The 25,131-nt window shown below is 39.8% G+C and overlaps 1 protein-coding gene across 1 annotated transcript in view; it reads left to right on the forward strand.

The window, feature by feature from the left end:
* The window catches only part of LOC122174887 (ALK tyrosine kinase receptor-like), a 175,514-nt gene extending 151,769 nt beyond the window's left edge, over positions 1-23,745 (forward strand). Inside the window, exons 6-11 of the mRNA XM_042862231.1 lie at positions 1,991-2,122; positions 3,539-3,639; positions 12,077-12,246; positions 21,349-21,443; positions 22,800-22,943; positions 23,684-23,745. Coding sequence (XP_042718165.1) covers positions 1,991-2,122; positions 3,539-3,639; positions 12,077-12,246; positions 21,349-21,443; positions 22,800-22,943; positions 23,684-23,739 — 698 coding nt within the window. The 3' untranslated portion in view covers positions 23,740-23,745. The remainder of the gene's footprint in view (positions 1-1,990; positions 2,123-3,538; positions 3,640-12,076; positions 12,247-21,348; positions 21,444-22,799; positions 22,944-23,683) is intronic.
* The last annotated feature ends 1,386 nt before the right edge of the window (positions 23,746-25,131 follow it).

A 25,131-nucleotide genomic window follows, 5' to 3' on the forward strand; every position in this document is an offset into this window, starting at 1 on the left:
TGAGCTGGTGGGGGGCAGCCCTGCCTATGGCAGGAGTTGGGGCTGGGTGGGCTTTAGGTTCCCTTCCAACCCAAATCATTCTGTAATTCTGTGTATAAATGAGAGCTGAAGCCCTGTGAAGAGATGTTTGATTGACCTGCAGTCCTCAGACAGGGAATTCTGATCATATTTCAACATTTTGATCAGATGATAAACATTATCTGGGGTGTGGATACTGATTCTCGCTTTATAGACAAAAAGCTTTAGAGGGAAAGATTCTTCACATTCATGAGTTCAGGAGCCTCTTCTTCTCATAGGGAAGTTAATGAAATTCCTGGTATCACCCCACCAGCAGATTCTTTTGCTTTAGGAGCTTGTAGTTTATCCTACTTTTTGTAAGTCAAGAATTTTTTACTCTGACTTTGACAAACAGTTGAAAGGAAAAACTAATTTCCCGGATATGTGGTTTTATAATGTGTTTACACATTAAATTTATTTTTATCTGGCAATTTCAAACAGACTTCTGGTCTCGTTTTCTTTCCTTTCAAAAATAAAATAAAAAAAAAAAAAAAAAAACAACAAAGACAGTTTTAGGGGATCTTTAGGGGCAGAGGGAAGGAGAAATAAATATAGGCTAAACTGCTAGCACAGATTTGAGTACATAACAGTAAAAGCTGTGAGAAGTCAGGAATATCATCATCCCTTTTATAGCTACATCTGAACATCCTAGCACTTTTTCTACCTTACTGGAAGAAAGAACAGACCCACTGAGCACCTGTGTTCAGGGGCTTTATACTGCCACACCCTAGGACTGGTTTGTCTATATTGAAGGATAAAAGCAGTCATCGCTCTTCTTTATGTCTGTTCTGGCATCTTTGGTGTGTAATGGAACTCCATATTTAATGTGCACCTTTTTTTCCTAGGCTAGCTTTTCCCATGAAAGAAGTTTGTGCCCTTTTTACTGCTGGGAAGCTTCCCCATACCTGGCAGCGTTGTCAGCTACATCCTGGGCACAAAATCTGTATTATAGATGATGAGTTATTCACTGAAAGTGAAGATCATGTTATAATGCAGGTGATTTTTACATGACATTTTACAAGGCTCGTTTTCTCTGAGGTTACTTAATAAGGTCAGAATCTGCCATTGTGCTGAAGAAGAGAAATGCAACGGTAGAACCTATCATCAGTAGAAATTAGGCAATGTGTTTTTATTAAAGATGATGGGAAATGTGATTTTATAAATTTTCAAATTGAGTGAATTGTGGCACAATGGAGCATTTTTACCTGTGGCAGTGTAAGTGTATGGCTCAGATGTGCTTTAAACATTCTGTAAGAACCTGCAATGTGGACAAAGGCGATGACGAAGGTATGCAGACATGCTGCTTTGAATGTGGTGATTATTACTTTAAAACTCATTAATTTAAAGGCAAAAAGCTAGTATGTCTTTATTGTTTGGAGCTGGAAACCTGCTTGAAATCCAAAGCCAGTGACAGAATGAGTGGGCTTTGAATCCTGAAAGTATGGCTTAAAATAAACTATTTTCTTCCATTCACCCCACCAAACAGATCCACAGATGCAGGAACTGAAGCACAGAAGGGTTTAGTGCTTTATCTGAGACCTCATTAGAGGCACTTCTCACAAAGGGGAGAGGTCACAGTGCTGAGCTGGGCTGACTACGGGCATGAAGAGGGAAGCACGTTAGTAAATATCGCTGTCCAAGATTTCCCCAGCAGTAGAGGCCAGATAAATACCTGAATGCCCCATGATGCATACTGAAATATATCATCTTCCTTCAGTTTGTCTGGAGGGAGGCGTTTAATCACAGTCCTGGGCTTGCCTCCCTTACCACTGTCTGTATGGTCAGGCACGTGCATGACTCCACATAAAAAGCAGCTATGGAGTTGTCTGTCCTGGGCAGCTCTATAAAAATAGTCAGCTTCTGTGTGTGCCTAGGTGTCTTATCCACAGCTCATCTGTGTTCTTCTGTATGTGTGTTTCTCTCCACCTTGCAGGAAAACTTCCTTCTGGCTTTTACTGCTCATTTGAAGAAGGGGACTGTGGCTGGATGGAGGGCTCATCAGCACCCCGTGCTTCTCCATGGCGAATTGGGAGCCTGGAGTACAACCATTTTCCTTCAGTTGAAGGTATGGAAAAGTAAATAGTGCAGAAAGCAGATAGCAAAAAAAGATAAGCAAACGGTGGGGAGGTTTCTTGTGTACTTACAGATTCAGCCTTCAGTGAAACAAAAACATCTTTCTGCTATCTGTGCTTTGAGCAGGACTATCCTGCTTACTTTCCATCTTTAGGAAGAGGCTAGTTAGTACCTCAGGTTTCCTAGGCTGACCACAGAGAGAAGTCCTGCCTCCCTCTAGACAACTGTGCATGAAGCATTCATCTGTGTGCCCCTCCACCACACTGAACTGTTTTTTATTTCTGATTTACTTTTTCTGTGTCTGTTTTGCTTCTTTTTTCCCCCTCAAGCTTCCAAATTTTCCTTCTCTTTGCTCTCTTGTCCCTCGAGTTCCACATATATATATATATATAAAACTACTGCATACTTGCTTCCTCTATCCAAATCCCAGGATTCCTAATCCTTCTCATAGAAACCATTGAAGGTTTATACCCTGGACATTGAACTACTGCTGGTTGAGTTTTGATATGCAGGCTGCCTGGCACGATAAGACTTTTCCTAATGCAATAATGTAAATCATTGAAAGCATTTATTGTTGAGGCATGGAGCATTTTAATAGGATGCAATAACAGCAGAGTTAATGGTGTATAATCCCAACATTGGTTTACAAAGTTACATCCATTGTTAAACATAAAGAGTGAGATTCTCTGCTTTCTAGTGAACTGATACAGACTACAGTGCAGCTATTCTGATTTATGCCACCTGATGGCTCAGCTCACAGTACTGCAAACCACAAATGAATTGAAGCATAGGTAAACAAGAAATCAAAGGCCCAGAAAGTGGTTACTATGGAGAGATGGCAAAGAAATGATGATGATTCATGATCTGTCTGTGCTGTAGAGGCAATTTCATTGTATGCTCAAGTAACTAAGATCCAGGTAGTTGTACCTTCCAGAACTGAAATATTGCAATATATACTTTTTGGTCTAGAGCTGTCAAGGAAGAACTCTAACGTTACTACTTGTTCCTCTGGTTACTACTAATGTTTAAGGTAGCAAAAGTACTTCAAGCTGCATTAATGCTTCTCTCGTTATTTTGTTGCCACTGTTTGATTTTGTTTTGATGAAGATGAAGATTTGTTTCCAAGTTTGTTTTTGTGTGTGTGTGTGTGTGTGTTGAAAAAGATGCTAAATCACCTTTGCAAGAAAGATAAATTGGAAGTTGTGGAGGAATAGAAGATAACTGTAGGAGGAAAGTAGTCGGGCTGCCCAATGAGAATGTGAAGCTGCTTCCCTATGAAATTGAAAAATATATTTTCCTATCTGACATCCTGCTGTAGTAGGAGCCAGCTTACATAGGCTTTAAGGAAGTTTCCCAAAACCAGAAAGTAGGTTCTGCAGTTTGACCTTCTTCCTGCTCTTTTATCTAGATTTTGCCCTGATCCTTGACACCAGCAAAGCAACAGCAGGAGCAAGCACTGTAATGACCAGCGCTACATTTCCAGCCCCATTGAGGAACTCCCCCTGTGAGGCAAGTCATGTTTTCTTTTCTTTCACACTTTTCACTATGCCTGACTCTGGTTTTCAAATATAGGCACTAGATCAGTAGCCCAGCAGCCACTTTCTCCATGGTTTGTCTTTGAAATATTTACTTAATGTCCTAATGTGCAAAGAAAAGAGGTGGTTATCTGCTTGAAAAACCACTAAATGTATACTGAGAAGCCTGGTGTGTATTGCCCTGATTGTATGATCCCACATGATGTAGCAAGTTTTTGTAATTGGATTTATGAGCTAAGGTAGGACAGCCAGCATTGCATAAATGCAGAGAGAAAGAGGCTGGCTGCTTTATATTTGCAAAATCCAAGAAAATCCACTCAGAAAATCCACTCAGTGCATGTTTCTTCTAGCTCAGCTGAGATTCAAGCTGGCAGGCCTTCATCACGTTGCACCTCAAAACTCCTCACAGAGGCCATGCTCTTAGGAGCACCCAGCAGTGGAGTCCTCTGCAACTCTTAGGAGTTACCAGCAGTGGAGATAAATTCATACAAAACAAGCCAGATTCATGCTCAAGCAGAAAAGCTGTTAATAGTCATAATATGTTAACTTAAGCAAGTATATCAATATTTGTTAGATAATTGTGCACAAGTAGTTGTCATTTCCAAATCAGTTGTATTTAACCCTTAAACTTCTGGTTAGAGAAAGATATCATCTCTGTCTTTTTATCTGGTCTATAGCTTCACAGATTATATCATCACTGATTGTATTTATGGCTTATGATTTTGAGTCACATGTCTTGATTGCTCATCCTGAGCTTCTGGACCCTGGAGCAGGATTGCTTGGGGAAATTGATTCTTACAACAGATAAAAAAAATCAGGCCTTTCCTCTTGCACTGATCTAAAAATGCAGAAAGGACAGAAAGGGATACATAAGAAAATGCTCTGAAATTAAAATACTTGAGTGTTTCTTTTGCTTAAAGTTTGGTTCTCTTCTGTTGTGTATCTCAGTACGTACAGCAAAGCACATCTGTGTTTGCTCTCTTGATATATTAATGTCTTCCTTCTTTAGGAAATACATTCTACCTTGTTTTTCCTCCCTTCTGTGACAAAGGCATATGCAGGTTCTGAATATTTTAAGACCTTGTTCTGCCATGGACCAGCAAGAGCAAGTGTTTTTCATCATCTACCTGACACAGGAAGCAGAGTGAATGATTTCCCAATATGTTTATATTTTTACCTTGTGTATACAACAGTGCAAATAATTAAACTTGCTATCAGGGGAGAAGCTGTCGTGTATTTCATCTGCTCACATGCCATCCCACCTCCGTCACTCCCCTTGGCACTTAAAAGGCATCCGGACACATCCAGCATTGCAGCTGTTGGTAATATAGAGTAAAGGAGTTTGGCAAGGGTTTTTGTCTCTTGTCTTTTCATATAGTGTAAAAGCTTCTCTTCTCAATGAGCCCCCGGTGGCTTCAAATTCTATTTTACTGGCACAATCTTTCTGTGAGCAGAATAATTTGATTCCACTTTTCAATACAAGAGGAGAAAAGAGATACTCCCCCACACACTTATTCTTCCAGTAGGTGCCAACAAGCTCCTGTGCAGTGAAGTAAAGGTCAGAAAAGAGGCTGTGAAAATACCGCAGTCCTATCCTGTATTTTTTTCACCCTCAATCACTTCCCAACTGAACTGACTCAAGGTCGGGCTCTAAAAGATGAGTTTTCTTCTACCTGTCAGTGCTGACAGCTCCACCTGGCATATCACAAACAGGACAAGTTCTCTGGCAACTGAAATCCCACTGACAAAGTTCACTTATGATTCATGTGATAAAGGGATCTGAGCACTTGCGTGTAGATTAGATCCATTTATTCTTCTGCAGTCAGATCAAGCCATAAACCTGCCTGCCCTTTCGTAGTTGTTAGTTCTGACAGCTTGTTTCAATCCATCCAGAGAGATTTTCCTCAGATTCACAGGTGGCAGCAACACATGAAAGTGATGGAGGCTTTCCTCAGGCTGGTCATTTTCTATCCCTCCTCCTTCTTCTATCTGTCTACCCCAGTGTCAGCACAGCCAGCTCAGTTGAACTCCTGCTGGTGGGGTTGAATGCACAACCCCACCTCACAGTTTGTTCACCTCTCTTGTGTGCATAGAGCACACCTGCCTTGGACACTTATGGCCTTACATGGAAAGTGTGAGAGCAGCAGTGAGGTCAGCAGATGTCCACAGTTTGCTGATTTTCACTCCCCTCTTCCCTTGTAACACAGGAGCACTAGCCTCTCTGTTTCCTGAAGCTCCTATTTTTTCTCTTATCTCTTAATTTGCCTCTATTGTGTTGAGCTATGTTAGACAATAACATCCACCATAACAAATGTTGACTTTTCAGCTTGAGTTGTACAGAGGAATTAATTGCTTTAGCCTCATCACAAGGAGCATTCTCTGCTGCAGTACCACGCAGGGGGAGCTATCTTATCTGGCCAAAATGTCCATGGAACCAGGACATATTCCAGTGCTGATAAGGAAACAGTCAAGCATACTGTGGTGCTTGCCAGCTACAAAGAATCAGAGACCCAGCACCTATTGAGATTCTGGACGGGTGTTTGCAGCAGTGACATAAAGCACTGAGAGATCCCGGATCCAGGATGATCTTTGGCTTAGGTATTGCTGCTGAGTACAGGATAGACACATCCCTTCATCTTCGTGTTCCACCATTTTGTGCTTTCCTCTGCTTGAGCTCAGTCACTAGGAATATGCTGGGCTGCTTGTGTGCTGTCTCCTATAGCATTTCCCATGCCCTGCACAAGGCTTCTCTAGCTCACAAAGGAAAAATCAGACTGATCTACTCTGTTCTGCCTCACATAGATCAAAAGATGAGGATAAAAACCCATGCAGGAGACAGAGTCATAAACATAGCCTGTACTTTCCCACACATTTGGGATTGGACCTAATGTGCCCTGCACTTTGTATATAGCTTCGTATTGCACTTTACTCCTGTTTTTTTTGAGCAGCTTTATATTTTCATTTTTCTTTTTTCTGCAGTGCTTTTGGCAGGTCAGAGCTGCTGGTTTGTGATGCTGCCCTTTGTTCTTGGTTCAGTTAGTTTTTCTTTTTTGTTACTTTATTAGATCTTGGCTAGAGTATCCTGACTTCAAAGAATTTCCCTTGTTTGCTGTCCAGACAGTCTTTGTTATCTTTTTCATGTTGCACATTAAATAGAGCCCTTTGCCTGTTGACCCATTAACAGTGTATTTAATGCCCAGTTTAAATGTAAGAGGGAAACTGACAATTCTAGTAAATCTTGGGAGGGTGCAGGAAATGGCACACGTAGTTCACAAGAGATGCTCTGAGGTGACCAGCAAGGGTGAACACAATGAAAAAAAAGAAACAGAAAATGATTCAGAAACCAGACTGAGACACGGTAGTAAAATGGAAAATATTTTTAACCCACATCTAAAAGTTCATCAGAAAGAAAAACGTGTGTAATTGAGCACAGGAATGCACGTAAACTCTGAAGAATTAATCCGATGTTGTCCTGATTTGAAGGCAAGTTTTATAAACGTTGAACAATAGAGAAAAGCATTATTCTCCCTTTTGCTTCATCTTGTTGATCCTCTCCTCAGAGTAGGAATTGGGTGGCCTGCACAGGGCTGTAAGAGCACAGGCTCACGGGGTGGTTGGACATTTCCTCATTTTAAAGAAGCAGCCCATATGCCTGTCATCAGTAACTGCACTACAGTCTGGGAATTCAGGAAACCACATTGCAATTCAAGTCCAAAGGAAGTGCTGTCATCTCAGACGCCACCCATGGCAAAACTAAATTACTTTGCCACAGCTGATATCCCTTAGGTGTACACAATTTCCAGATTGTAATGGCCACCTGCTTCTCAGTATTTACGCAAAGATGTCAGAGAGCTGACAAAAGAGTTTTGCAGGTGTCAAGGGAGAACTTGCCCTTTGTGTGGAAGTTATGAACTGCATTCTGGCCTCCCACATCTGGACAACGTGGCAGTCCCATCTCCTTCAGTCCCAGAACTATTGCTAGGCAGATGCAGAGTCACTACACTGACTTTGCTTTTTATTCCATTTTTCAGACGTTCTCCAACATCTGCAGCCTTATGCTTCAAAGGATGCTGTGGTGCTTGTTAACCATAAGTCATGCACTGTGTTTTCCCCAAGTGTTTGGGCTTCTGTGGTAAAGAGATATAAGACCAGGCCTAAGACTACTGCATTTTTGAGGGCTTGGTGCAGTGTATACCTGGCTGAGCAGCAGAAGTTATAACTGTTCTGAGAGATCTCATTTTGTGGTGGATCGTGATTATTACTGCTGCTTGAAAGTCGCTGCAGACACATGAGCAGCCTGGAAACTGTTTTTAGACAGGCTGCTCTTTGCTCAGCACGAGAGAATCTGATGGACCTCAGTGCCATAACTGAAAATTAAAACCTGGGCAAGAGGTGTTGGTGTGGGCTATAATACGGGAGGAGAATAACAATAGAGATGGTGTTTCCTGATTTGTGATGAACTTAAAATTAGCTTTAAATGTCATCATACTCATAGAAGAGAAGCTTGCTCTTTGCAAGTGGGACTCCCCTGTAATTGGTAACGAAATGATTTCATTTTCATTAGATTCTGCTTCAAACATTTTAAAGGGTATAGCTGGGCTGCAAAACAATGAAAAGAGATCCCTGTAAAAGAGCTTTGTGCCTTTGGCCATGTTTAAAACAATGATTTTTTTTTTTTTCTGATGCAGTTTTGACATTTCAACTAGCTGTTTCATGTAAGCCTCCATTATATTACTGAAAGAGGTACCAAACTGAGCCAGGCTTTTTTTTTAAATCTGAAATTAGTTTTTGAATGTAAATCCGGCCCCTCTAGAAGATGAACATAATATGTTGATGTAAAACAGCATAGTTGAAGTTTGCCCTCTCATTTGGGTTATGAAAGATGGTTTCATGCTCCGTGGTTATTAACTCAGTTTTCTTTCCTATGCAAAAGTGTTGTATTTTTAAAGCGTGTAAATCAATAATTGAAATAATTCCTTGAGCACGTTCTGAGCCCCATGCTGGCAGCAGCAAGGCATGTCTTTTTTTCTCCTCTGTTCTTTGAGTTTTAAACAACTTAGAAGTGTACATGTTAATAACATTGATTCACAACATTTATGAGCATGAAAAATGCAACATAAATATGCCTCTAGCGCATCCTTTCATGTGCTTTATTTTGCAAAATGTTGTTAGCATCCTTTTTATTTTAAGTGCTGGTTTTAATATTTGTACCGCTCATATGCTGTTTCTGTTCTTACCAAAACTGATTCTTCTCTTGACACCTTGCTGTTGTGTCACTGAATGATGTATGAGATCTGAAATTTCTCAGAGGCCCAAAGTTTATCCAGGAGGGTCTTGGTATTCTTCTTCTTTTGCGCATACAGAAATAAAATGCAAGTTTTGCTTAGTTCTCAGATAGTTTTGGAGCTGTGTATCTGGTACCCTTATTGTTTCTCTTCACCTCTAAACTTGCCAAGCCCTGTTGTTATTGATGAAGATTAGTGGTCTTTCAGCTAATCATCAGTTACAGTGGGTTCTAAAGCCAGAAAGCAAGGCAGTATTGAGCCAATGTCTACCTACAGTGCTTAATTAATTCCTAAATGATGTTTCTGACTCTTTTGCTGCTGGTTTAACACAGAGGAAGATATTTGATATGTAATGTTGGGGATATGCCACCAACAGCCCAAATTCAGATTTTTCTAAGCATTGCCCTACGCTATTTACAGGAACTCATAATGTATGTGGCACCACCTGCCATCACTGATGGTGTATTCTGTAGAATGAATGCCAGCCCCATTTGGAAGTCTTTACTATGGCATCCAGCACATCATCTGCTCTGGTTCACTTCAGCAGGTGTGAAAAGACCTGGACTGCCCTGCTGTGAAGCTTAGAAATGACAGAAAATGTGGCCAAAAATGCCCATTTGGACACAGTGACAGTCAATTCACTCGGAGCCAGTTCATTAGAGCCTGCACATTGCACTTTGCCAGCGAGCTGATCTCCCACATCTAATGCCAGCTACATCTTTCCCTCAAACAGCTGACATGTGTGCAAAGGCATCCATTCCAATTCATCAGTTGCTTCAGCTTGTACTCTAGTGTTATGTTAATAGCTATCAAAGGCTTGCTCTTTCCTCGCTTCTGACAATGTAGATTCTGCCTCTTATTGTCTGGCAGGTCTCCAGAAGAGACAGAGGTCTGAAATCTTGTGTATATTAAGATGTTCAAGGCTTTACCTCCTCAATTTTGAATTGTGAAAATGGCACAGTGAAGTTAAGTTGTTCCATCTTATCTGTCTTAGAAATTTCACATAGGGTGTTACAGTACAATTGGCATTAATGTCCTGAAACTTTTTCACATGAAGCTTGTCAGTTAGAGGATTTGTTTTTCCTGCAGTAGGTTGAATTTGTTGCATGTCCACCATAATCAGCCTGTTCGTTGTCTGGCTTTGGAAGTTTCAAAAAAAAAAGTTCAGTCCTGATAAACTTCAAGAGAAAGGACCTGGGGTCCCCTTCTCTGGAGCTATTCAAGACTCATCTGGATGCTTTTCCATGTAGCCTGCTGTAGGGAACCTGTTTTAGCAGGAGGATGGATTAGATCATCCCTAGAGGTCCATTCCAGCCCCTACAGTCTGTGATTCTGAGACTTCACTGGATCTGAAAGTGGTACTGAAGGGAAAGCAATTTTCACTGTAGTTTCATTCTCACTTTATAGACGCTCAAGAATATTAAATGCTCACCTTGTTCTTTACTATCTTGATTGTCACCTGACATTGATGCCATGTGTGCAGTAACAGTTAGGAATAGCCTGCAGATGTCCTGAAGTTTGCTGACATCAACCTCCTATACCACAAAGCTTTATCAGCAGCTTCTTTCACCAGTGGTGGTGAACTTGTGTGTATGAATTCAGTCCTTGCCTAGCTGTGTCACAGAGTGACTCCAAACATTTCATGGCCAAGGAGGAAACAGGAAAAAAGGGTAGATTACAAACTTCTCACTAAAGTTTAGTCCTGATCATAATATGACTCCTCTATTAGGGAAATGAGAGAGAGAGCCCACCACTGAAATTTGCTCCTGATGTACACTTAGCAACAAAATGCTATGCAAATACATCCAATCATGTACACCAGTGCTGACTCCACAAATCATCTTTCCTCATTTCCTTGTGCAGCAGGACAAGTGTAGCCTTAGGTTAGCCTCAGTCCACTCTTTGTGTCCCCATGAGACTTTGCTCTCCCAGAGATGAAGTTTTCTCAAAACAGAATTTCTGAGGTTTTGTCACATAATTGGTTTCTCACTCTTAATACACTCGATAAAAGAGCTCAGGCCAGAGTTTGCAGCTTCTGTTTTATGCTAAGAAATGGATATAAATATTTTATTCCATCAAAGCAAGCAAGAAGGTAATAGTAACAGATATTCCTTTGCAAAATATAAATTTAATTCCTAGCTCCCTGACTTAATTGTTGGTTTTGAAATGTTAAAATTGAGGGCCATCTTTTAACATGCATTGGCACTGTGCTGAACACCTTTCTGTGTCCAAAAATCCATCGTTAATGTAGCTTTAATGAACTTATTTCTTCAACATTCTCACCTCCTATGATTATTGAGACTCATGTAGTATTTCTATATATTTTATTAACAAAGAACTAGCTTTTCTTCTTTCCAAGAAGATCAGGCAGCTGTATTCGTACAAGATTCTGAGACTAGCCTGACAGAGAAGGGTTTCTTCCTTTTCAAAGAACGAGGGAGGGAAAATCATAAAATGTGAAATCTACATGAAATACTTTTCTATACATAGGAGTAAGAACATAGGAAGGGACTTCATTACATTTAATGTAACAACAAAAAGTAGAAAACAGGTTCCCTAAGGTATTTTAATTAATTTAAAAGAAAGAAAAACAACACCTAATTATTATTACTGAATCTTAATTAGAAAGTCTGTAGAAGCAAGAAGGTAAGGATTTTTAATTTTTGGAAAGAGTAAGCAAGGGATGAGAATATAATTATCATACTTAATGCTCCCCATGATTTTGCTGCTGCCTGCATGTAAAAAAATGTTGCTGTAAAAGTTTAGTCTTAACTTGAGTCTCATCAGTGGCACCTAAGGGGAGAGAGGTCTTTCTTCTGCAATAATAGATTATTAGCTTATCCATTTTAAATTACAGACACATATATAATAGCAAAATCAGATGTTTTTGGACTCAACTTTAACAAGAAGAAAGGGCAGTAGCGCCAATAGTAAATAGGATGTACTAAGCCTTAGAGGCTTCCATGTGTGTGGTGAAACTGGAGTTTTCTAAAAGGATTACATGGTCATAAGGGAGAGAGAATTGACTTTTTGGTGATAAGAAAACACAGAAATGAAGAGTTAGGAATTTGTTAAATTTTGGATAATGTTTGTTATGTTTCATCTCTTATGTTCTCTTTCTTCTAGCTACGAATGTCATGGCTTATCCGTGGTGTCTTGCTGGGAAATATATCCTTGGTGCTGGTTGAGAACAAGACAGGGAAGGAGCTGAGCAGGACATTCTGGCATTCAGCAAACAACGAAGGTTTGGGAATATGGCAGTGGTTGATCATACCTCTCCCAGATATACTGGACAGGTACGAAGTCTCTCCCCATCATTCTCCTTCTCACTGATCAGTCACTTCACCATTTGCTACTTGGCAGTGAAGATGGCCAACATCACTTCTGGAAGTATTTCCCTTAGGGAGAGGGAAGTGCTTTGCTCCTGAGAGGTGTCTTCTGAGAAGGGTAGTGAAAATAGCTTGCGTAGTTAGCACCCAATTTTAAAACTGAACGGTGGTTTTGGTTCCCCAGTTGGTTCACTGGTTTTGCAGGGTGTAATTTCTGTATCTCCATTTCACTGATTGGAAATAATCATTCTCCTCACGCATTTATTTGTGTAGTGTGTTTCAGTTCTCTTATGATTTGCTAGAGTTGATGTGAGCTTTACAGTTAGTTTTTGTTTTTTTTTTTTCTTCTGGATAACAAAGCCCTTAACTTCTGATGCCTCTAAATCTGAGGATGAAAGACACGGGAGAAGCACCTACTACCGAATCAGAAAAGGATGCTTATGAGCACCTTTGTGTTAGCTGTAGCAGGAGGATTAACATAATAAATGGCTGTGTCAGTTTCGACTGTAGTCTTAAAGGTTCATCTGGTAGCATATGCTTCATCTTGTGGCATATGCTTATTTACAGAGTGTTGTTTTAGCTGCTTCTTACAAGTTAGCTTTAAGGGAATACTCTGTTGCTCCTTGTTTATTTTTGTGTGCAATCTGGCCTATGCTGTTTAGAGAGAAGACACAAACATACTTCACCTCCTGCTGCCCTGCCTTTAGGCAGTATGATGCATCTGCAGGCTGTGTCATGAGCACTGGTGTCCTTTGTCTTTTGGGGAATCTGTGCCCTAGAAATAATGGATTTCGTTAATGATTTGCCTCATAAGAAGTTTGAGCAAACACTGTGTGAATATGTCTTTTATCTTGCTGTCTCTGAGGGCTGCATGTAGGCAGGGAATACAACAAGGACACTACCAATGCTTCGGTCTGGAATGTATAATTAATATACGTGCATCAAGGGTTTTAAAAATATATGCATTAGGCTTGTGCAGTCACTGCTGAAGCTCCATTTGTAAAAATACCTGGTTGCTTCATTCTCTTCAGCTGTGTTTACTTTCAAGACTGGCGTATTTTGCCATTATTATTTATGTGATTTGTTTTCTAATGTTGCCGTGGGAGTGTTTTGTATCTGAATTATTCTGTTCTCTTATACTACTGTTTTCCTTTAAATTCTCTGTTGTTGCACCATCAGACAGAGGATACTTTGATGTTAGGAACCAGGCTAGAAATGCTTCATGTGAAACCACAGTTCCAAGTGATATACAGTGCTGACTATTATTTATAAGGTTATGACACCCTTGTTTCCTTATTACTTTCAGAGAAAGACAGTTGGGTTCACTGAGAAAAGAGCTTGTTGGCTGTTAAAACTTAAGAAAGGAGATCTTGGAAGTTTTGTTGTCCCTTGAAAAGTTTTTAATCCTTATTTATTCACAGAAATTGTGGTGTTTTAAAGACTTTTTTAAAGTCTGATTTAGTTGAAGCCAGTTCTTCCTGTGAACTGTGGAAATACTGCAGGCATCTTTCAATGTGACTTCATTCAGACTTCATTGTGAAGTCTGCTTCTTAGGAAATCTGGATTGGTGCATGCATTAGGAACAATATGGAAGTGACACGCCAAAGTGGTGCTCGGGAGATGGCAGTATTGCATTTATCCTATGTCATTTATGTTTGGAGATAAATGACAGTTTTATTGAATTGCAAGAATTACTTAATTGATGAGAACTCTGCGCTGGGACTACAGAAGGCTTACTGTTTATGTCTTCTGTCTAATTGGTGCTAGTGTCAATAGCTATGAGGGTCTGCATTAGACAGAAGGAGGCACGATATTGTAGATATTCCTGCATGAGGAGCTGAAACATTAAGTCATCCCACAGCAGTAAAACTCTTGAATAGAGCATACTAATGTACCACTTCCACTCAAAATTAAAGTGCCATCCATTTTGACTGAGGAGCTGAGTGGAAAGTGTTATTAATAACAAGATAATACGCCCTAAAACTGCTCAAAAGCATGCTTGTTCAAAAACTGCTTAGCCATTATTTCTGTGTTTGGCTTTTCGCCCTTCAAAGAATCATTATCATAGAATCATAGAATGGCTTGGGTTGGAAGGGACCTTTAAGATTAGGAAGATTTCCAAAACTATTAGACCACTTCTGTCTTTAGAAGCAGACATTTCTTAAATGTTTTATACCCCTCAAGTTCCTGGGGGAAAATTATATTTTGGCAGATAAGCGCAGCTAGAACATTTCAGGTGATTTGGCAGGAACAAAAAGCATGGAGGAGCATGACAAAGAAGCTAATTTGGGACTGAGGGACATTAAATTTCTATCATTAGCCTGGGGAACTCTGGACACATCCTTAATTTCAGGGAGTACAGTGGGGAGAGGATTGAGGATTGTCCTTCCTGCCATTTGTTCCCCAGGAACACATCCAGTTGAAATTTTACTCTGTAAGATTTCATTTACTTTGGGAAATTTAACGATGCTCAAGTCCTGGCTTTTTACATCCTCCCTTTTTTTGGGGGGGTGTTGGCAAAACAGTCTTGAGGATCAGCTCCTGCAGCATGTTTGGGTGAACAGAAATGTAATTCCAAATGCTCGGTATCTTCTGAGCACAGGTGAAGAAGAGAAAGGGCCCAGCTTCTACTCCTCCCTGAAGGACAGTTTATCTGCAAATCAGATCATACGCAGACAGTAGAGAAAGCTAGGAAATGGGTTGTTTTTATGCAGTGATGTAACACTAAATATTTGGGTTGAGAACAGCATAGAGAACATTATCAAAGAATTTATGTGGACAAATTCTGCTGCTTTTCCAAAGTTAAATGATAAGGCTCCTGAAGGTTGTCCTTTTTCAGCATCACGGAAATGCAAGTAGGCAACACAGCCTTGAAAGCTCTGTGATAGTTAGGGCTTGATTCTTTTACAGTTGTTATAGTTAGTAAACATGAGCTTAAATTTTAATAATGGTGTCATCATGGGAATGCGACAGCAAGAACAGAAGCCTGGTGTAATTGCATATGAGTGATTTGTACAGCTAACGATTAGACGTGTGTTGTTCTCTTAACAGTATGGTTAAAGTGTATCTCAGAGAAGAATATCTCTTGTAGATTGAATGCTAGCACGTGTAAAGAAGTGACACTCCAGCATTTACTGCAGGCTAATGCTGATTATCACTAGCCCATCTAGCAACTGTATTGCTAGGTAGAGTTAAGGCTAAGAGAATTAGCTCAAATAGGCTGATATCCAACTGGAAAAGTAGTGCTCTGATTAAGAAACAATTTCTTGATTACTGCTCTCTTAGTGAAGCTGAAGTAGGCATGTGGAAGGAGACACAGTGAATGTTCTGAGGGTCTGTCTGCCCTCTGGCTGAAGTTCCCTGGAAGTGGCTGCTATGTGAGCCTAGGCAGTTGGACTGGTCCAACTCTGGACTCTTCATACATATCTTCTCCCCTACAGCTGTAATTCACTTAAAAGTTTCAGAGTAAATTCTGGTAAAATAGCAAGTATTAATAGCCTTCTGTCTGCACTCAGTACAGTCCTCTCCTCAACAAAATTGAAATACAGACTGTAACAGGTCAGTTGGAAAGCTTCAAAAATCATCTAGTTAACTGCCTGGCCATTTCAGTGCTAACGAAAAGTTAAAGCATGTTATTGAGGACATTATCTAAATGTCTCTTGAACGCTGACAGGCATGGGGCATCAACCAGCTCTCTAGGAAACCTGCTTCAGTATTAGATAACCCTCACAGGAAAGAAATTTTTCCTTACATGCAGTCTGAACCTCCTCTGGTACAGCTTTGTGCCATCCCTTTCATTCTATCATTGGTTACCTAAGAGAAGAGATTGGCACCTCCCTCTCCATTTTCCCTGCTCAGGAAGTTGTAGAGATCAGTGAGGTCACCTCTTAGCCTCCTTTTCTTCAAACAACACAAACCAAGTGTTCTAAGCAGGGATAGGCTCTATGTGCTTTTACCTGGGAAGCACATTCAGAAGGTAAAAAATAATATTCTTCTGCTGCCATTCTACTGATGAGAGTTTTAAAATTTTGTTCTTGTTGATAACATTTTCCTAAACATGGGCTGAGAAGTTTTACTACTAGATAAGGATGTAACATTCCTAAGGATTAAATTAAAAAATAATAATTAAGAAATAACAGACTTCAGTTACTCTAGAAGGAAACATTCTGCTGCAGCAAGTCAAAATTGGTGTCCAGATGATTGTACTTTCTTTAAACTGCTATCTTTACCCATTCCAATCTTGCTGGCTCACTGGTTTTGTCTGAACTGCAGTGAAGCTCATCAGCTTCTCATGGTTATATTAAAGCAGGATTCCCTTTTGGTCCTCAGGAATGTGATCTTTTGTTCTGTCTGTCTCTTTCAGTAGCTCTGATCTCAATGGCAGCTGGGGAACATCTGGCTCATTGCTGCAGTATAAAGAAGTCATCTCACAGTCATACCACTCTGTCATATTTTGCCAGCTGTGCCAAAGCACTCTTCTTGTCTGATCATTTCTTCTTGCATTGCTTTCTCATCATACTCCTTTCTGATCTTATTTCTGTTCAAGTTCAGGATGCCAGGTTTCTCATTGAGGAAGAAAAGGAAAGTTCTTGGCAATATCTTGTGCTCAGAGACACGATTGTCTCATGTTATTCCTGAAGTTTTTTCCCATTCTACCACAAAGAACCAAGGATCCTTCATACAAGCTAGACTCCTTATACATTACCACATCTGTATTTATTGGTTGTACGTTCTTCACCCAGAATTCTTTATTCTTTCTTCCTCTATGGATCCAATGAGTAGTCCCACATTACTTGGTTAAAAACAGAATGAGTCTTTAATGTCTGCATCACTGCCCTGCTGTTCTATAGCATTAACTAAGTTTGCTGCTGTTCTCTTGATATAGCTATTCTGGCTGTTCTGTTCTGAAAAAGTGGTTTTTTGGTGACAGTGAGTACCTGTGACAGATTTTGTATGAGTATATGTTGTGTGGTTGCCCTTAATAACACCTTTGAAACTTAACCTTTATTACTGGCTAATTCTGCCTCTGTAACTGAGACTGTAACTGTTAATATGCTTATAGTTCTCCAAATAATCCCATTCCACCTGAATATGTCTTTTATCTCAAATAGTAAGTTCTTTGTGAAATAACAATACATCATTTTTAACAGAGGAGTTAATGGGAACCCGTATGTGATAAGGGTTACTGACCCAAAACGTTTCCCTTCGCTAAGTACCTCAATCTCAAGAGGTTCAGCTGTAATTATTTTAGCTAGGTAGAGAGAGAAATCGGTTCCATTGGAGGCAAAACAGTACAGGCACACTGTGATTGCATCACTGTGTGGGGGGTTGACTATTAGGAGATTAACATTCAATCTTGATCAATAATCCCTGTTTTTACCATAAAATGAAAAATTAATTATTGCTATGAGACATTCTAAAATAAGAGCAGATGGGTAGCTACCTGGAAATCTAACTGGCTGTATGAACCAAGAGAATATCTAGGTGGAATTCAGAGTTGCTGCTGAAGGAAGGGAGCTGCAGAGAATTCATACAAAATTTGCTGAGGTTCTCAATATAAGGAGAATGATTTTTCTCCTCCATGTAGCAGAGGACGTAATACACCTGAAATCTAACATTTCTGTTTAGTGAAGACCTAAGGATAGGTGTCATAAGCAAAACATTTTGTCTTCATGGAAGCTATGTAGATGTATTCTCATAATTTTGGCTCTTTATTTCCTCGATTTTGGGAAGGGGACACGGAGCACAAGGAGAAGCAGTCTTCTGTTAGTAGCAAGGAAAACATAAGGGAACAAAAAGAAGCGGCTGAAGGATAACCCCAAATGATACTGTTAGTCTCAAATACTGAACACTCTGAAATAGGATCTAAAGTTTATGAAAAGTGAGGAAGACTGCAGTACAGAAGGTTCAGTGCTGTCCTGTTTCTGTGTCAATTTTAACTTATTTGGAATGTACTTGGTGTTACCTTTCAAAGAACAGCTCATCTGGATTCTAATTTCATGGGTTGGGCCAAAGAAACAAACCAAATGAAAGTAATTTGCTATGCCTTTGGTGGCATTTCTTAACTGTGATTCTGAAGTATTTCATCAGTAGTCACCCCTGAGTGGTTTTTGAATTTATGTGAAATTTGAATCCTTCAGAAAGCCAAGTTGATGCTCCCCAATGGGAGATGTGAATTAATTTTTCTTGTCCACCTGGTACAACATTTTCCATCTGCCTCAAACATATTATTAAAAAAATTGTAAAAAAAGACTACGTGTTCTGTTTACAATTCAGCTGATGCTTAGCTTTGCTTTATGTAACTTCCCGATTGTCAGACATCTAAGGAATTTTTTTTTCCTAGCTGTGTTGATCCAAATGTGGCAAAGGAAGAAACAGAAATATCCACCAGTCCTCAAGTAGCAATTTTTCTAGCATCAAACTCATTAAAACCCTTCATAACAGCCATATTTCCACTCTTATGAGGAAATGTAGCTTGCAAGCACAGCTATCTGATCAGGATTTGGATTCCATGTGAGGGTGTTGCAGGAATTTAATAAGCAACAAAACTGTAACAAAACTGTGAACACTGATTTTGCTGCTTATTTATAATAGCCTCCATGAATGGCCTTTCGTGGCCATCCACCACATCCACAAAGTGCGTCTGCGCTGCATGGGTGCTCAATCAAGTCCTGGATGCACAGTCAGCATAGCCCACCTGGAGCTTTGTAGAAGTAACAGCGAGTCACGGCCACCTGCTGCATTACACTAAGTCACCACTGTGGCTTGTCTGTCTGGTATTTCAGTATCAGCTTTCAGCAATGCCAGGGGGAGTTGTTTCATTGATTTCAGTAAGCATGGATCAAGCAGAAATAAGAAAAAGGAGGGGGCAAGGGAATGAGATCGTCTGTCATTTTTTTCCTTCTCACTGATGTGTGACATTTCCATCTTCAGTTTTGATTTAATTTCCCTTAATTAGCCCATTAAGCTAAAACCACCAAAGCTAATGATTGAAGTGTTGGTTAACTGATGATCTTGTTTCAATGGAATTTGAAAGACATCATATTTCTAAATTAATAGTGGCATTAAATTGGAGAAGAGAAAAAGATGAACTATTTGTTGCAGTAATGCTGATCTCAAGGGAAGGCTTGTACTGAATCTGCATTCATGTTAGAAAATTAAAGAAAAACCATAGATTAGTAGGCAACCACAGCAACACTGGTGGTCCTGACAGTGTTTGACGTTTGCACAGTTTTTCTATTTTGGGAGCTCTTCTATCTTTTTCATCACTGGTGAACTTCAGGAAATCTCTTATGTGTTCTGGACTCAGTGTTTCTGCAGTGCAGATTGGCAAGGCTGTCTCTTAAAAAAGAATTAAAAGCAACCTATTACATTTTTTCTTGGGCATGTTAGATGACATTCCACTTCATGACAGAATTACTCTTTTGTATCATGCGTTCGTGCCTTTAGGAACTGGACATTTGGTAATCTTTGTAAGAACAACCATTCATTGTCTGGATAGACAAGATTAAGACGTGTTTCACATACAGTTCAGTCATTTCTACTTCTGGAATGCTAACTTACATGAGAAGGAAAATCAGAGCACACTTTTCCAACAGCTCAATCAAAACACAAGGGCATATGGTCCCCAAAGTACAAATACTTATGAACAGAAATGCATCACTTGGGTGTTGTTTTGTGAGGTTAATTCACTGGTGAAGGAGAGGCAGATTTTAAAACTGCTGGAGGCAACAAGTCCAATATGCAAACATTGATAGCCACCAAAACAATGAGAGAAAATGTTTTAGATGAGTAACTGTAAGGGATATAAGGGATGAGATTCTGTGTAAGAAAATTCTTGCTGGTTATTAGATTCTTGCAGTCGTGCAGGAAACAGGATTTGTATAATTTTTTTAAATAAACAGGAATGCTACTAAGAAAAACCTTTTTTGTTCATCTGTTTGTCATCTAAACTGCAACACCTGCAAGAATTCATAATGGCTAAAGGGTTATATCCAAAAGATGGAATAGGAGCCATCAACAAGTTGTCTACATTAAAGAGACCCATATATGGCTTCAAGTTCTCCTGGTGTAAAACATTAAGATACAAAAATGAATGTATTTTAAAGAACATCTCTTTTTCTCTTGCAGCTTGCATCATGAAGCTTGCTGTCTTCATGTTTTTCTAAGTATTGATACAACTTCTTGGCTTTGTATCTGACTTCCGTGTCATTGTCAGTTGCTTTTATAAATTGATTTCTGGTCTCAAGCACAGTGTTATGACTTAATGTTGCAAACGTATATCTGGAGAACGTCGTTTCATAGAATGCCTTGAGTTGGAATGGACCTTAAAGTCTATTCAGTTCCAACCCCCTGCCACGGGCAGGGTTGCTAACCACGAAGTCAAACCACATCCAACCTGGCCTTGTACGCTTCCAACTAACATGAACTTCTTAAGCTAAAAAAAATACAAATAAATAAAAATGCCATGGTCTGTATACTATCAGGTTTGCAATATTTGGTTGCGGATTTTTTTTCTTTTTTTTTTTTTTTTTTTGTCTACCAGTTGACTTGTAATATCCATGAGGATGAGTTTACAGCAGTCTTCTTTTTTTTTGGTAACGTAGAAATGGCAAAAGCCTATTTACTGCAAAATCCAGATGAGAATGAGGGTGATTTAAGGTGCAGCTTCTACTGGGGAAGGGGATGGTGAGATTTGCTGTTCCTATGGACTAGACAGTGTCAGCTCCCGGGATTGTTTGATATCTTTTGTTTCCCTGAAGGTGGGTCAAAACCAAACACATAAACTGATTTCAGCCTTTGACTGCTAGATTCTTTTAAAAACTCTTAAATGACTTCAGGAGTCCTAGCTTACTTACTTTTCTTAACACTTCAGGGTATGAATCGCTTATGAGAATAAAATCAGAATAAAATCAGTTTAATGGTGTGGAATTTCAACTTAAATCCTGAATCCTTAAATCCTGAAAGAAAGCCTTTTTCTTCCATTCTAAAACTGCTTTAATTTTGAATAGCTCTGTTTCATCCCCCTACCAGAGAGATTTTTAATCCCTGTTCTTCCAATCTCTGCAGGTTTTGGTTTCAGATCATTGCTTCATGGGAAAGAGGATCCAATGCCGTTATTGCTTTTGACAATGTCTCCCTTAGTCTGGACTGTTTTTTAACAAGTAAGTTTTCCTTCTGTCTGCAAGTGGTGGTTTGTCTTCTATTTGCCTTGCAGCTGAAATTTGGAGAGGGATGGAAATTGTGGGGAAGGGATTGTGTGTTGCTGCCTTCAACAGACTCTTGGAAAGAAGTATGTGTCTGAAATATTTGTGCTCAGATAAAGGAGACCATTCAGGCACATATCTTATTAGTGGAACTGACTGGTGAATTGGTTCCAGGTTTGGCAGTAAATGGATGGCAAGACATATGGTGTCAGAGAGCCAGCTGCAGCTAGAATAGTAGCATCACCTATCCAGGCAAACTGATGCAGAAACCAGTCTGTAATTATGGAGTTTGACATGACCTGGTTTGTTGTGTGACAGCTTTCAAAATGAATGACAGTTGGACTCTGTCTCAGAAAAGACAGTGTCAATCACAGACTTTGCAATAACATTCAGCTCAATGAATTAGTTAAATTAGAACAATTTTTTTTTGTTGTGTTTTGTTGTCGTTGTTTGGTTTTCTTTGATTTGGACTGATTGCATTTAAGTCTGAATCAAAAACTAAAATCCCCATTCTCATACCCTTGGGAAAAGTTTGGATTTAGATTGAGACTTTGTGATTGATCAGCCTCTAAAATAGGTTCAGCCTATACCTCTGCTGCCAGATTCACCCCATTTAGATTTTTATTGAGCAGTTGTGTCTAGCTTATGCATACTGAGATGCTTAAATTATAAATGTGTTTAATTATCTGACACACCATTCTTTGAAACAAAAACTGGCATGAGGATTGCTGCTCATAACACATGAAACTTCTGACTTGAGTTGAACAGTACAACTTGACTACTTGTTCATCTCCTGGGCTTGAAGCTACAACTGTCATTTTCAGTGGGTTGAAAATCTCTAAGCCACTTCCTCATCCAACAGCAGCCACAGTTTCTTTTGCTTCGTGTTAGTTTACACTGTCTGGGTCTGTGTGTATTTCCTTTTATGCAATTGTGCATAGAAACAATGCACCTCAGGTTCTGACATTGTAAAGAGATCTTAAAGTTAGGCTGTAATTGAGAAAGATTGTACACATTTTAACTGGTTAAAAGAAAAACTTTCTAACAGCTGCTAAAGATTGTTTTGTACTTCTGCATTGTGTCTTCATTCACTTGTTTTGCCCACCACCCATTCCTATTTATTTTTAATTTGTCACAGTTTCCATAACAGCAATTGAAAGTCAGTCTGCCCATTCCTTTTAATGCTGGTGTGTCCTGTGACTACAGGCTCTAATTCTCAACAGAAAAGGCTCCAGCCCTTAATTTAACTTGAGCTCTGGATTACACGCTGACTCAGCACAGTGATGAATCAGTCTGTGACTTCTTGTTTTCTAGTCAATGGAGAGAAGATACCTCGAAGTACTACTCCAGACTCAAGCAATTTGCTCACCAGTAGAAGAGGCCCGAATAATTTTGGATGGGAACAAAAACTTCTGGGAAATCTCCAACTCGGCACCGCCCCCATTTCTGGTCCAGCAGGTAATGGTCTGAACAGAGAATTATTTTCAGACAGCAGATTTCCAACAAGTGCAGGTTTTAGTCAAATGGAGCTAAAGGCAATATGACTTCCCCTTCCCCTCCTTTCCTGCCCCCTCCCTTCCCCTCCCTAAGGCTTTCTTCAGAACTTTTCCTAAGTTTGTTCTAAACAAACAAAAAACCTAACTCTATACAAAGCAATTACCTTTAGCTGTTAAAACTGTAACTGTAATTTTGATTGCAAATTTGTGAGGAAAAAAAAAAAAAAAGAATTGCAAGATTTATTTGATCTCATGATTTTAAAATAGGAAGGAATCAAAGCAAATTAACTGAGTCCAGAATGTGGTAACTTGAACACTCATCTCTAATTAATATAGGCTTGATTTGAAATATCGTAACTACTCCTCTTTTTCTGTAATGTCTTCATTCCCCATTTGAAAAAGTATAGCAAGGGACTTGATCTTAGAAACATCATTTTCAGCTAGTCAGAAATGACAGTCCTGTATACCTGGTTCTCTCCTGTTCCATGGTTCCCCTTTCCAGCTTAGCTGTAATGGCATGGTACAAATTGTTACAGGATTTCCCTTCTTTTCTCATCACATCACTGTGTCCCAAGGATTTGCCTCTTCCCTCTCTCATGCTTGCCCACACATTTTCAATATCTGTGCTGTATGCATGCATTTATATTTCAGTCTATTCCTTTTACCTCTTCCTTGCCAGTTTTTCTTACTGATTCAATTCAGGTGGTCACAACCAACCTGGAGGTGCACCACAGACCTACCTGGAGAAGGGGGGCTAACCATGGAAATACAGGAAAGAAGCATTGGCTACAAGTGCCACCTTTAGCACTGAGTGCAGCTGTTCCTCCTCACACGGTGCTAAAGTTGACAATTACCTGACAATTTGAAATACCACTCTGCTTAATTTAGAGGAGTATGGTTGGTACATGCCTACTTTATGTACAGGAGTTTGTTCATGCTGTCTCCTTCTCTCCCATTCCTTTATTTTAAAAAGACTACTTTAAAATCTGTTCTATTCTACGTTATGTTTCACTTTGCTACCTGCAGTGTACTGTTGAAATACATTCGCTAGTGTTAAGTCAGTTCTGATACCAACAGCAGTCTAGCCAGTGTGATCAAAAGCTCCATACAGTCTTGCAAGCCTGATTGAAAAGCTGGACATATTAGCCCCAACAGAGCAGCTGCTGGTACATGAACCAGCAAGTTCTGGTAAAGTGACCTCCAACAGTGGAAAATCTCTGCAGTGTCTGCCAAGGGTTGCACCAAGTGGAGTTTATTGATATTTTCTGTACTGTGTCATACAGCAAGAAAAATGCAGGAGCAAAGGATTAGGTAGGGAGAATGAGCCTTTTTGAGAGGGTACTGGGCTGAGTGGACCTGTGTATTATGGTTCTTTCATGTTTTCCTAAATGATCTGGACTTACATGCTTGCCTGCATAAGTTTGCAAACAATAGTAAGCTAGGAGCTGTTCAGGATAGAGGGGCCTTGCAGAGGAAGCTTGCTGGTCAGTCACCACACACAGGAAGTTTAACAAGAACAAATGACAGGTTCTGCACCTCTGGGACAAGGTGGTCTCTATAGTACCGAATCACCCATCACCGTGTTCCCTGCTCCCTGCTCTCAGTAAACAGTGCAGATGCTTGTTTAGTCCCTGGGCTATGCATTTTACCCTGGTTTAATCTTATTACTTTCTGCATCCTGTAATGCATTTAAGAAACCTCAGGCAGAGTCTGCCAAGGCCATTGCTTTCATGGCCTCATATTTACTATTGTGTGAGTGAAACAACAGCATCATCACCACCCTGAAGTCCTGAAGACTGCATTGACCAATATAAGCTCAGCCAGAAGTAATTACAGCTAATGTGATCCTTGGCTCATATGATGCTTCACTGGCTGTAATACTTCCTTCTTAAGAAATCATATTGAAACTAAGAAAAAAACTCTGTTTCTGTAGCTAAGGAGACAACAGAATAATAAAATGCCTTCCTCAAGTCTATGAGCCAGCTCAGCCTACGCAGCTAGGAGTAGTCTGAAAGACAGGCACCGCTTCGGTTACCTGACCAAATATCCAAAAGAAGTCCATTGCTTTTAAGGGTAAGGGGCTGGATTTGCTCCTTTGTAATTGAGAACAACCTCTTACAGACATTGACTGTGCTAGAATATCCAATTTC

Source organism: Lagopus leucura, unplaced genomic scaffold (assembly GCF_019238085.1).
Source record: "Lagopus leucura isolate 7727_CA_CO unplaced genomic scaffold, USGS_WTPT01 Super-Scaffold_73, whole genome shotgun sequence".
In the NCBI taxonomy this organism is placed as follows: Eukaryota; Metazoa; Chordata; class Aves; order Galliformes; family Phasianidae; genus Lagopus; species Lagopus leucura.